General features: G+C 41.1%; 1 protein-coding gene across 5 annotated transcripts in view; it reads right to left on the bottom strand.

Annotated features, from left to right (window-relative positions):
- The window catches only part of efr3a (EFR3 homolog A), a 128,679-nt gene extending 115,124 nt beyond the window's left edge, over nucleotides 1-13,555 (bottom strand). For 3 of the 5 annotated variants that reach the window (XM_033019661.1, XM_033019663.1, XM_033019664.1), the window contains exons 1-2: nucleotides 13,201-13,327; nucleotides 12,400-12,487 (exon numbers count right to left, since the gene is read on the bottom strand). Coding sequence is in view for 2 of the 5 variants with exons in the window: in XM_033019664.1 (XP_032875555.1) it covers nucleotides 12,400-12,409 (10 nt within the window). In the remaining 3 variants the exon portion in view is untranslated. Of the gene's footprint in view, nucleotides 1-12,399; nucleotides 12,488-13,200; nucleotides 13,328-13,424 lie in introns of those variants that run through there. The other 2 variants (XM_033019662.1, XM_033019665.1) reach the window with 1 other exon arrangement.
- Nucleotides 13,556-14,195: the final 640 nt, after the last annotated feature.

Below are 14,195 nucleotides of genomic sequence, written 5' to 3'. Positions count from 1 at the left end.
CCTCCGTACAGGCAATTGCGGTGGCCTCAATAGGCCTGACTTTGGGGTGAACATGGGGTGGGGACTGGACATTGTGCCTTCCTCCACAGTGCTACCCACTGTGGGGGGATGATTTTTATTTTTTTGTCTAATTGTAGTCCTGTAGGTCTGTGTCCAAGATGGCTGCCGTGAAGAGAGAGTGAACGCTGGCACGATTTGGTTGCCGCTGCTCTCTCTTCACACTGTGTTTTTGATTTTCTGTTTTTGGATTGAATTCTGTTTTTAATTTGTGTCACTGTGATGTCTTTAATTATTTGTTTTACTCCGATTATATGTTTTTATTCCGATTACTATGTAAGGTGTCCTTGAGATGTATGAAAGGCGCCCATTAAATAAAATTTATTATTATTATTATGCCCCTGTCCCACTTGGAAACCTGAACGGAAACCTCCGGAGACTTTGCGCCCCACCCAAGGTTTCCGTGCGGTTCCCGGCGGTTGCAGGTGGTGGAAGCAGGTAGGGAGACTGACAAAATCCTCCGGAACTGCACGGAAACCTTGGGTGGGGCGCAAAGTCTCCAGAGGTTTCCGTTCAGGTTTCCATTCAGGTTTCCTAAGTGGGACAGGGGCATTACTCTACCTCGTGAAGGTGGAAAACAAAATTAAACCCAGGCCAATCAGGATAGAAAATCAACTGCTGTTTGTTTTAATCCCTTTGGCAATTGCATAAGTAGTAGCATAGGAAATCAACATTTACTGTTCGTGACTAACCCGTTTTCCACTTGATAGTGCCCTGCCAATTTACTCAGTTGAAATTACTAGTTTGATATAAATGTAATTTGGCCCTTATGCTATCCGATAAATATTAATAAACCGCCACTAGCATGTTAAACTACAGTTCAAGACACATAACCCATTCCGCCATTCAAGACTACATAAATTTTAGACTAAGAATTAATCTAGTGACCTTTCTCTGTACCCTTTGAAGTCAATGTCCTAATTACAGATGAAAACTAAAACAGATGGTGTAATACAATGGAGGGCAAACCAAGATTTCCTGCATTGCAACACAGATTACATTTCCAAACGCTTCATTGACCATCAAGTGATTTGAGTTAACCTGAGGTCATAGCAGATGGACAATTGTTAATCTTTTTTTCATTTAAGACCCTGGATAGCCAAATACTATATTTTCAGTTACAAAGCATTCTGCTTGAACCCCAAGCTGTCACTACTTGCAATAGGTATTATATTTAGTAAAGGTACACAGCAACAGGCATTTTAAATTTGATCTAAAAAAAAAATCACTAGTTGTTTCCACTATCATAATAGTCAATACAGCTTTTTTTTTTAAACAATGTACTGTACATCAGCTCACTATAATAGTAAGATTTTGTATCACTAATTTGGAGTTTAAAACTGAAGCAATGTCATTTCACATCTGTAATCAAAACTTGAAGTGAAAAGTTAGCCATTGGCAACAAAATATTTACAACTTTAACTTGACAACTTTGAATTTTACAGGGTCTTTTTATGATGAGAAATGGGGGAAAAAATCATTGAAGCATGATTGTGTACAAAGGATACATATTGGTCGAATTAGAAGGAATGTTTTTATTTATTCAAGTTAAGATATTAAGCTGCAGCTTTGGACAGCACAGTAGTGCAGCTGGCAGAGCTGCTGCCTCACAGTGCCAGAGACCCGGGTTCGATCCTGACCTCTGGTGTTGTCTGTGCAGAATTTGCACATTCTCCCTGCGACCGCGTGGGTTTCCTCTAGGTGCTCCGGTTTCCACGTACATCCAAAAGGCGTGCAGGTCTGTGTGTTAATTGGCCTCAGTAAATTGCCACTAGTATGTATGGAGTGGGAAAGTAGGATAACATGGAACATTCAAACAGAGAATGGGTGATCGATGATCCAGGTCTAATTCCATGCTGTATCTCCAAGCTGAAGTATTGTGTAATTAACGTATTTCTTTCATTATAATGCAGTATTTTAAGAGGAACCAAAACAGAAGCAACACCATATAAAAGATACTGCAGGTTCGTGTCCACTTAAATTATTTATGTTAAAAACAACAACAGTAAAAGTGACCTGGATTACATGTGAATACCTACGACATTGTAGGATATACATTAGATTTATACACCAGGGTACAATTATATTCCTTGTCTCATGCAACTCAGAGTAGACAATAGGCAATAGGTGCAGTAGTAGGCCATTCGGCCCTTCAGGCCAGCACCGCCATTCAATGTGATCATGGCTGATCATCCCCAATCAGTACCCCGTTCCTGCCTTCTCCCCATATCCCTCGACTCCGCTTTCTTTAAGAGCCCTATCTAGCTCTCTCTTGAAAGTATCCAGAGAACCGGCCTCCACCGCCCTCTGAGGCAGACAATTCCACAGACCAACAACTCTCTGTGTGAAGAAGTGTTTCCTTGTCTAAGTTCTAAATGGCTTACCCCTTATTCTTAAACTGTGGCCCCTGGTTCTGGACTCCCCCAACATCGGGAACATGTTTCCTGCCTCTAGCATGTCAAAATCCTTAATAATCTTCTATGTTTTAATAAGATCCCCTCTCACCCTTCTAAACTCCAAAGTATACAAGCCCAGCCGTTCACTATGTCTCACTAGGCCCCTATACAATTGCAGAAGGACCTCTTTGCTCCTATACTCAACTCCTCTTGTTATGAAGGCCAACATGCCATTCGCTTTCTTCACTGCCTGCTGCACCTGCATGCTTAATTTCATTGACTGATGAACAAGGTCCCCCAGATCCCGTTGTACTTCCCCTTTTCCCCAACTTGACACCATTTAGATAATAATCTGCCTTCCTGTTTTTGCTACCAAAGTGGATAACCTCACATTTATCCACATTAAACTGCATCTGAAATGCATCTGCCCACTCACCAAACCTGTCCAAGTTACCCTGCATTATCATAGCATCCTCCACACTGCCACCCAGCTTTGTGTTATCTGCAAATTTACTAATGTTACTTTCAATCCCTTCATCTAAATCATTGATGTATATTGTAAACAGCAGCGGACCCAGCACCGAGCCTTGCGGTACACCATTTAGAGTAGATGGTATACATACAGTAATGATGAATACAACGATAAGTACAAAATAGCTTAGTTTTAGTTTAGCTTATTATTGTCACGTATACCAAGGTAGATTGTGAAGCTTTTGTTGCATGCTATCCAGTCAAGCTGTCCACAGTGCACACAGAGGATAAAGGGTACAACATTCATTGCAAGAAAAAGACCGATTAAAATTAGTTCAGAGGTCTCCAATTAGAAGAATATTGCAATCTGAATTGGTTAAAAAAAAAAAAAAAAAAAAACCAGGAAGAATATTGGAATAATCGAATGAGGAAGAGTTAAGAATGGCAGCACCTCCAGGAAGGGGCGTGAAAGAGGCGATTGGTTCAGGAGTCTAAGAGCAGTAGGAAAAACTGTTCTCAAGTCAGTACTTCGAAGCCTTCAAACTGCTGTATCTTTTCCCAGTAGAAGAAAGAAAAGGGAATGACCAGGGTGGCATACCTTGACAATACTCAACCCTTGCTGTTGTAATGCAAACTGACTTCATCATGGCATTTGATAGTTCCATAGGGAGGCTGTTCTAGAAGGTTAGATCGCATGGGATCTAGAGAGCCAGCTAACTGGATACTGAAATGCCTTGTGTAAGAAGGAACTGCAGATGCTGGTTTAAACCGAAGAAAGACACAAAAAGCGACCCAAAACGTTACCCATTCTTTCTCTCCAGAGATGCTGCCTGTCCCGCTGAATTACTCCAGCTTTGTATGCCTACATAAATACCTTAATGGACGCTGGGGGCGGTGATGAAAGGTTGCTTTACGGACTGGAGGCCTGTAACTAATGGTGAGCTTCTGGGATCGGTGCTGGGCCCATTGTTGTTAGTTATCTTTGGATGGGAATGTATAAGGCCTGATTCATACTTCTCCCCTAACCTCATGTACTGCATTTAGTGCTCCCAATGTGGCCTCCTTTACATCTACACCAAAAGTAGAATAGGCAACCATTTCACCGAACCCCTGCTCTGTCCGCCAAGGCCTGCTGGATCTCCCAGTTGCTAACTGGGTGTGCACCCATTTCTCCCTTCCTTCCACTCCCCAACCCCCTCCACCTATATTCCTTTCTCAGATTTCAGATTTTGCCTTTCTTCTATGCATATCTCTTCATCTCACTTTTTGTCTTTTCACCTGTGGACTTCGTCCAACCATCTTCCAATCAACCCCACCCCCACCTGCATCGTCACTTGCCAGACTTTGTCCCAGCACCACCTCTCTTCTAACTTTCCCCCCTACTATAATCCCATATAATAAAAGATCCCAACCCTAAATATCGCCTATCCATGGTTTCCAGATACTGTGTGACCCTAGCACAGTGTGCAGTTTTTGTGAACCAACATCTGAAGTTCCTTTTTGTCTACGTGATTAGTAAATTTGCAGATTACACGAACATTGGTGGAATTGTAGACAGTAAAAATGGTTATCAAGAATTACATCAGGATTTTGAGGCGCACCAGCGTTGCGGGTAAGGACAAAATAAATGTTATGATCAATTTTAAATGACTGAGGTCTGCCGGTCAGGAGGGTCTGAAGCTGATTGCAGATAGATGGGGGCCTCAAGGAAAAAGCCCAGGAGTTTAGAGACAAAACTAAACTAAACAAGCCAATTCAGTATTATGGTTTTGTAGACTGGGATGTGGTCAATCAGTAGCAACCCGATCTAGGTGTTCTTATTGACAGTAAGACGCAATGTTATTTCCAATACACAAAGACCAATAATTCTAGCCTAGACACTATTTAGATATGTTACAATACTTTCCTTCAGCGGCGTTGCAATTCTGCCACTGGCCGTGTGCGCGATTTTGGCGCCTTTGGGGGGGGCGGGGTTAAAACGCGTTTTTTTTCCTACCTTGTCCTGGATTATATTTGGTTGGAGTGCAAGCTTTTGCTGAAGAATCGTTCCGACAGGCGTTCTGTCTATTTTTTTTTGTAAATCGCCCTACTCGTTCAGTGCTGGAGTAATTTTAAAATCAGCTTCTAAAGCCGTCAACCCCGACAACGGGGACGGATTTCAGGTAGGTAGGTAAAAGAAAGCGGTTTATTTTTATGTATAAAAGTGGTCCTTAAGATACCTTTAGTTCACATTTTAAGTTGCGAAACGGTGATTTAGTCCCCATACCAACCGGCAGTGTTTTTCATGCAGATATGGGGGTCTAAATCACTGCAAACCGCAACGTTCCAAATGGTCGCGTTCCAGAAAAACCCACTCGCTAGATGATTTAAATGGCCATTAATTTACAGGTATTAAACATTAAATTCCTTCCATTTGGCCTATAAATCCATGACAATGAGGTTTAAAAATTATGTTTATTGTGAATTCTTGTGTGAATGTTATTTGGACACGCTATTTAAAAATGTTAATCTAATCTTAAGAAATTGATAGATGTTTAGATCTAGTAATTGAATTTTGTAATTAGCTACAATTAGGTAACTAACTAATTATATGCTTTAATTTCAAGTCATCTAAATAAGATTGTTTCATATTTGTTTCAGAATGCTTCAATCTATAATAACTGAAAATTTATTTTAGTTCTCTTAATTTTTAAGAAAGTTATGGACATTTGACTGTCCGCGATCACAGCTTTTGTGTTAAGTCAATGGAAAAGCAATAGAGAACAAGATACTAATTTCCGAGTATGAAAATGGCCATAACTTTTTTAATACTGAAGATATGAAAGTGAATTAGGTGACAAATTAAACTTCTTTTTATGCTTTATCTGATGGGATAAATTACAGACTTGATTTTTAAAATCTCAAAATTTTGTAACATTGCTACACTATTTCCCCCCAAAATGTTGACTATTCGCATCCCTCTTCTTTCATTTCTATCAGATATTTGAATATTTGAATCAGATTTATGATCCCCAGGGTACAAAGACAATTATCAAGGTATTGAATGTCGAAATACTCAATAAGATTTTTTTAGATTGAATTCTAACTTGTTATGTCTCATAGCTCATATAGAGTAATCCATTTGCCACTATACAGACTCATATGTCCTTCGGTATTTATTATTACAACACTTCCAAGATAAACTAGTCCACTTGACTGGCATCATTACATTCATTTCTCCCCAAAGCCAGTGGACATGGCTAGTGTATACCATCTGTACTTTGTTAAGGAGGCTTGTGAAATGTGAAAGAAAATGAGTTTATCTCCTCTAGTCAAAATGTTATTGTACGTTATATGGCTAAAGACAACTCATCATGATTTCTCCTGTCTTAGCTTTCCCCTGGAGGAGTTCAATAACAGATTGTTCCACATGGTACAAGTACAGGTCACAGCTACCAACTAGTAAAGTAGTTTCTTTGTTCTGAAGTAGCTACAAAATGTTTGCAAAAAACTTGGCATTTGCCTCCTCAAAAATTGAAATTTATGTCAAAAATACAATAACTAAACAAAAATTATCTCAAAAATTACCCATGTAATAATTGTAACTAAATGCATCCATTGGATTAACTCACTTACACTAATGCTTTCACTTCCATTTGAATCCTCAAATCACTTTAAAATGCATGGCTCGGATATATCCACACAGCCATGATTTGGATAGTTTAAAGGTTGGTGCTGCTGTTGCAGTCAGCATAAAGTTGAAAGCTAACCAAGTACCTTCAGTAAAATTCTATTAAATCGAATCCACTAATATTTCATCTGATGCCATCATTAACATTTTAATGTTGAATTTTTTAACTTCATTTTAAAATAGTTTTTCAATATTTCTCAATTTCTCTGAGCAGGCCAGCTTGGCTTCGTTAACAGTCATACCTATACAAACTTTTCTCCCCAATAGTTCTTCCCGTTTATTTTCTCTGCAAGCAAACCACATGTGATAACAGTGACATCAGACGGCTTTGCTACTGAGGTTTTATGATCAGCATTCCCATAGCGGATTGACTCAGAAATTATTTGCGATCAGCAGGTAGATAAGCACCCTGTGTGCTGGCACGGACCTAAAATTCTAACTGTTTTGTAAATTGTGTTAATAATGTATATGATTAACACATTAAGGAATGAACATTTTAATTTGTATTTGTTAAGAAATTAATCCATAATAACCAGTTTTTATGTTATTGATAAGTTAGTAAAAGTGTATCAATTGGTTTATTCTCAATTAATTAGAAAATAGTTTAATGGTACATGCACTTCCCTTTTTCCTAATCTCAATGGTGTCAGATTAGGAAAAAGGGAAGTGCAACGAAACCTGGGTGTCCTTGTACATCAGTCATTGAAAATAAACATGCAGGTAGCACAGGCAATGAAGAAAGCTAATGGCATGTTGGCCTTCATAACGAGAGGATTTGAGTATAGGACTAAAGGGGTCCTTCTGCAGCTGTACAGGGCCCTGGTGAGACCACATCTGGAGTATTGTGTGCAGTTTTGGTCTCCTAATTTAAGGAAGGACATCCTTGCTATTGAGGGAGTGCAACGTAGGTTCACGAGGTTATTCCTTGGGATGGCGGGATTGTCATATGAGGAAAGATTGGAAAGACTGGGCTTGTATTCACTGGAATTTAGAAGGACGAAAGGGCATTTTATAGAAGCATATAAAATTATAAAAGGGTTGGACAAGCTAGATGCAGGAAAAATTTTCCCCATGTTGGGGGAGTCCAGAACCAGGGGCCACAGTCTAAGAATAAAGGGAACACCATTTAAAACTGAGATGAGAAAAAACGTTTTCACCCATTGTGAATTTGTGGAATTCCCTGCCACAGAAGACAGTGGAGACCAATTTACTGGATGAATTTAAGAGAGTTAGATAGAGCTCTTGGGGCTAGCGGAATCAAGGGATATGGGGAGAAGGCAGGCACGGGTTACTGATTGTGAATGATCAGCCATGATAACAATGAATGGCAGTGCTGGCTTGAAGGGCTGAATGGCCTCCTCTTGCACCTATTTTCTATGTTTCTATCTTGTAGACAATGAATGTAGTGAACTTCAAAGGTCATCCTTTGGCTGGGAGTTTCAGTCCTGATAGTAGAATGCAATTCGTTTAGTTTAGAGATACAGCACGGAAACAAGCCCTTTGGCCCACCGAGTCCACGCCGACCAGCGATCCCCGCACACTAACACTATCCAACACACAGAAGGGACAATGCACAATTTTACCTAGCCAATTGGCCTACAAACTTGGACGTCTTTAGAGTGTGGGAGGAAACCGGAGATCCTGGAAAAAAATCCATGCAAGTCATGGTACAACGCACAGACAGCACCCATAGGCAGGATTGAACCTGGGTCTCTGGCACTGTAAGGCAGCAGCTATACTGCAACGCTACCGTGACGCCCATTTAATTGACAAAAAATTTAAACAATGCTTTTTTAAACAATTTTAAAGCAAAATGCTTTTGTCATAAGAAGCATTCTCATTTAGATGTATTAGAGGTGCCTGAACAGCGTTTTATTCCTCCCAACATGAATATGTCACAACCATCAAAAACTACTCTACCCGTTACCATTATACAAAGCAAGTGTAACACAAACACAAATGCAAACAAAGAAACAAATTGAACACTTGCAATGAAGGAATGCCATTTCTAATCATTCTTGCAAGCATTCCTATGAATAACAACTAATAATGACATGATAGCTTACATTTACAGCATACCAAAAAATTAACCTTCCAAGTTCAAGCACAGCCTTTTCATTTAGTATAGTTTCAGGGAGGAATCACTTTGAACATAGCAGTTTAAAGTGAAATTAGCTAAATTGTTATTTAATATGGGCGACGAAATAAAACGATTTAGTTCTGAGGCTTTGGGGACAAAGTATCAACAAAGCTCCTAAACTCTGCTTCATTTTAATTTTACTGCAGAACACAGTTTTTAAAAGAGCATGCTTAATAATGAACTGCCGGTTTTTATTTATTTATTTTTAATTGTGTGAAAAGGCAGTTTGAATAAGGAAGACAACCAGGGTGTAATGCTGAGGCTTTATAGGCACTAGTCAGACCACATTAGGAGTATTGTGAGCAGTTTTGGGCCCCAAATATGAGGAAGTGCTGGCGTTGGAGAGGGTCCAGAGGAGGTTGCGAGAATTATGCAGGATGATTGAGTTAACATATGATAAGCGTTTGACAGCACTGGCACTGTACTCACTGGAGTTTAGAAGGAAGAGGGAAGGACTTCATTGAACAACAAATAGTGAAAGGCCTCGATAGTGAATGTAGAGTAGATGCTTCCACTCCTGAGAGAGTCGAGAACCAGAGGGCATAGCTTCAGAATAAAGGGACGTACCTTTAGATAGGTGTTGAGAAATAATTTCTCTAGTCAGAGGGTGGTGAATCTGTAGGATTCACTGCCACAGATGGCCGTGGAGGCCAAGTCATTGGGTATTTTAAAGGCAGAGATTGACAGATACTTGGTTAGTAAATGTGTCAAGGGTTATGGGGAGAAGGCAGGGGAATGGGGTTGAGGGGGAAAGATAGTTCAGCCATGATTGAATAGTGTAGACTTGATAGGCCAAATTGCCCACCTGCTCCTAAGACATAAAATTATGACCTTTTACTCCATTTTAAAAAAATTATGTCTATTTCATTTGCAAAGAATAAAACGAAAAGGAAAATTCTGACTCTGCAACTCTCCCCGTGGTCGCTGCCTGACCACACCGAGTGCTTAGGCATTCTCCTTTTTTGTCCCCCAACTATTAGTCTGGTACCATTCAACGCAATTGCCACTGTTATTCAGCGGGATTAGGATCAAAACATAACTGTACTTGCTGAGACACAACCATATTCTGCACTTTCCCCATTATTGGATAGAAGACAACAGAACTCCTATGCACTCCGAGGTTGTACAAATCTAGTAATACATCCAATAAAGTTCAGGCAATGCTGTTTTTTTTATTTATCATGGACTAACATTTACTTTAGAGATACAGCGCGGAAACAGGCCTTTGACCTACCAGGTCCGCACCGACCAGCTATCCCCGCACATTAACACTATCCTACACCCACTAAGGACTATTTTTACATTTACCAAGCTAATTAACCTACAAACCTGTACGTCTTTGGCGTGTGAGAGGAAACCGAAGATATCAGAGAAAACCCACGCAGATCACGGGGAGAATGTACAAACTCTGTACAGACAGCACCCGTAGTCAGGATCGAACCCGGGTCTCCTGTGCTGCATTCGCTGTAAGGCAGAAACTGTAACGCTGCACCAATGTGACCGCCCTTATTTAGTTCAAACACTAAACATCTAAAATCAAAAATAGACACAAAAAGCTGGATTAACTCAGCAGGACAGGCAGCATCTCTGGAGAGAAGGAATGGGTGAAGTTTCGGTCGAGACCCTTTTTGTGACTTAACATAATCTCAGCTTCTATACTCAATTCCTTGATTGAAATCCAACATGCCAAAAGCCTTCTTATGTACCTGCAATGCCACTTTCAGGGAACTATGTTCTTGCGCTCCTAGATCTCTCTGCTCTACCACACTACCAAGATGGAGCTTATGTGGGCAAGTGTGTTACTGCACTTCGGGAGGTCAAATACAAGGGAAAACAATGGTAAAGAAGGCATATGGGATGGTTGCCTTCATCAGTCAGGATATTGCATATAGGTGTTATGTAGTCACATTGTAGCTTTATAGGACTTTGATTAAGTCACATTTGGAATACTATGTGCAGCTCTGGTTGTCCCATTACAGGAAGAATGTGGAGACTTTAGAAAGGTTTTTCAGGATGCTGCCTGGATTAGAAGGTGTTAGCTACAAGGAGAGGTGGGGCAAACGTGGATTGCTTTCTTCAAGAGTTTCAGAGGCTGAACGGAGACCTAATAAAAGTTTATAAAATAATAATAAGTATAGAGTTAAGAGTCATAATATGATTTTCCTCTGGGTGGAAATGTCAAATACCAGAAGGCGTTCCATGAAGGCCAGAGGAGGAAAGTTTAAAGGAAATGTACAGGCCAGGTTTTCCACCCAGAAAGTGGTATATGCCTGGAATGCAGTAGTAACAGATACAAGAATGGTGTTTAAGAGGCTTTTTAATCGGCACATATCTATGCAGGGAATGGAAAGATATGGATCATGAAGTGATTAGTTTAATTTGGCATCATGTTTGACACTGACTTCATGGGCCCAAGGGCCTGTTGCTGTGCTGTATTATTCTATATTCCATGAACTTAGCGGGTCAAGTGGCATCTGTGTGGGCAGATGGATGGTTCACATTTGGGATCTTCATGCAGGGTCTCGACCCAAAAATTCAATCATTCATCCACCTCCATAGTTTTAGTTTAGTTTAAAGAGATACAGCGCGGAAACAAGCCCTTCCACCCACCGGGTCCACGCCAGCCATTAACACTATCCTATACCCACTATGGACAATTTTTACATTTACCAAGCCAATTAACCTACATGCCTGGACGTCTTTGGAGTGTGGGAGGAAACCAAAGATCTCGGAGAAAACCCACGCAGGTCACAGGGAGAACGTACAAACACCGTACAGACAGCACCCGTAAACAGGATCGAACCCGGTTCTCCGGCGCTGCATTCGCTGTAAGGAAGCAACTCTACCGCTGCGCCACCATGACCGCCCTGACCCATTGAGTTCCTGCAGCAATTTAACTTTTACTCTAGATTACAGGACCAGATTATAGGAGCCTCATATCGCCACCATACATATATTACTATAAACATGTCAAAATTACTTTAAGCTATTTTTTAAATGTTAATTTACTATAAACATGGTAAGTGGACATTACTTTTAAAAGCAACAGTATCAGGTATAATCTGCAATTTATTGTAAAATACTGAAACGGATTGTTATTTCTTACTGCATCTATACATACATAACATTAAGCAATGTCACTCCAAATTTCAGTTGTATTTAAACTATGTGACTATTTTAAGTACAAAACACTAAACAAAATCATTGCAAAGGACCAATGAGAATACTAACTCAAAACTAAAGACAAGTGTGCCAAAGCTGTCATAACTAGAAACTAAATTATCCTGTAGATCCAATTGGACAAAACTTACATTTGTTCCAACAATCTTTTGAATTAAAGTTAACATATCAACCATATTAATATATTCAAGGAGGAAGTAATAACAAATTCTCTCAACTATTCAGAAGTTATTACAAATACCATTTTTTTCAAACATATTCTCCAAAACACTAGGCAGCCCCCACATTATTAATACAGTCAATGAGGTAACATAGTAAACTGCAAATCTAGGTTTTTATAATGCCCGAGTATTAAAGCCTTGAATACAGGCCAATCACCTACTATTCACAATAAAGGTTCACAAAAGATATGGAGAAGTACAGAAGATTTGAAGATTTTTTTTCTCTGTGACATCAGAGAGCGGTAGAGCTGTTCCTATTTTTACCTGCTGGCATCCTGGGGCTTGGCAACCATGCACTCCTTCCGTCGATCCAGGAGACTTACTTGAGGTGTCTAATGAATCATTTAATCACCTGGAAACCACAAGAAGTTTAAGCATCAATAATAAGAACCAGCACTTTCCACAAACAACCATGCTTGACTCTAATGTGTAGGAAGGAACTGCAGATGCTGATTTACACCGTAGATAGACACAACATGCTGGAGTAACTCAGGGAGTCAAGCATGATATCTAGAGCGAAGGAATGGGTGACGTTTTGGGTCAAGACCCTGCTTCAGATTGAGAATCAGGGGAGAAGAAGACGTAGATATGTGGAAGGGTAAGGTGTGAAAACAACAGATCAAAGCAGATAATAATCAGGTAAATGTTGAATGGATGATTGGTAGCTGAGGGCTAAACTCCACTCCCCCATCCTCAGTTTTTGTCACCACTTGAATCAGTGGGGACAAGCCTGCTTTGGTCAATGGTAGGTAGATAAACACAGGTGACCCCCCCTCCAGGGACAGAAGGTGGGGGATGCAACGTTTTGAACATTGACACACGGTGATATCTCCCCAGATCCCCCGATGGTAACAGGGTGGGAGCAACCCCAAGCAATGACAAGATATTTGACCCCAAGTGCCAGCAGTGGCCCAGGCCTGGGTGTCTCTAGCAGTCCCAGGGGTTGGATAAGGGGGAGTCCACCCTCCTCGTCTCACCGCCAGGGCCTGGCGTCCCACCGCCGCCCACAGCCTCACCCGAGCTCGGGGCCCCTTCACGCAGCTTGGCTTCCACCGTTCCCTTTACCTCCTGCCACCGCGCTGCTTTATTAATCTTCAGCCTTCTTCCCCCTCGTTTAAAAAAATATTTCACTGCAGCTTTCGGACAGAAGGTAAAATACTTCCGGCGATCGGCACGGAACGGAACGGAACTTCCTTTGCCGTCACTAATGGGCGGGATCAAGGCTGGAGGAAGAGTTTGGTTGATCTTTTGCTAAATCGCTTTTCTCCGCTTTTTTGTTGTTGTTATACCTGAGAAGTTCATCGATTCGGTGCGAAGGATGGTTCGGGATCATGTTGTTCCAAGGCCAGACCCAACCAACCGAGTCCTTCCACCTTGATCTTGTAGAAAAGGTTTGTGCAGGAATACAAAATGCATCTCTGCCCAAGTCAGGCAGGCAGATGCACACGGATGTCATTAAATCCCCTGGGAGAAGAGGATCCACCCAGCTCGTCAGGCTGTCAAATGAGAGTATAGTCAAAAAAGACACAGGGTGTTAGAGTATGTCAGCAGGGCAGGAGAACATGGATAGTCAATGTTTCTAGTCGGCACCCTTTCTTCGGGCCTGAAAGGTCTCCCATCCATGTTCTCCAAAGATTCAGATTCAGATTCAGATTCAACTTTATTGTCATTGTGCAGTGTACAATAGACAACGAAATGCAGTGTAGTGCAGATGCTGACAGCAAAGATCCTATAGAAACATAGAAATTAGGTGCAGGAGTAGGCCATTCGGCCCTTCGAGCCTGCACCGCCATTCAATATGATCATGGCTGATCATCCAACTCAGTATCCCGTACCTGCCTTCTCTCCATACCCTCTGATCCCCTTAGCCACAAGGGCCACATCTAACTCCCTCTTAAATATAGCCAATGAACTGGCCTCGACTACCCTCTGTGGCAGGGAGTTCCAGAGATTCACCACTCTCTGTGTGAAAAAAGTTCTTCTCATCTCGGTTTTAAAGGATTTCCCCCTTATCCTTAAGCTGTGACCCCTTGTCCTGGACTTCCCCAACATCGGGAGCA

Source organism: Amblyraja radiata, chromosome 4 (assembly GCF_010909765.2).
Source record: "Amblyraja radiata isolate CabotCenter1 chromosome 4, sAmbRad1.1.pri, whole genome shotgun sequence".
In the NCBI taxonomy this organism is placed as follows: Eukaryota; Metazoa; Chordata; class Chondrichthyes; order Rajiformes; family Rajidae; genus Amblyraja; species Amblyraja radiata.
The sequence above is the reverse complement of the archived record's forward strand: the minus strand, read 5'-3'. Positions and strand labels throughout refer to the sequence as shown.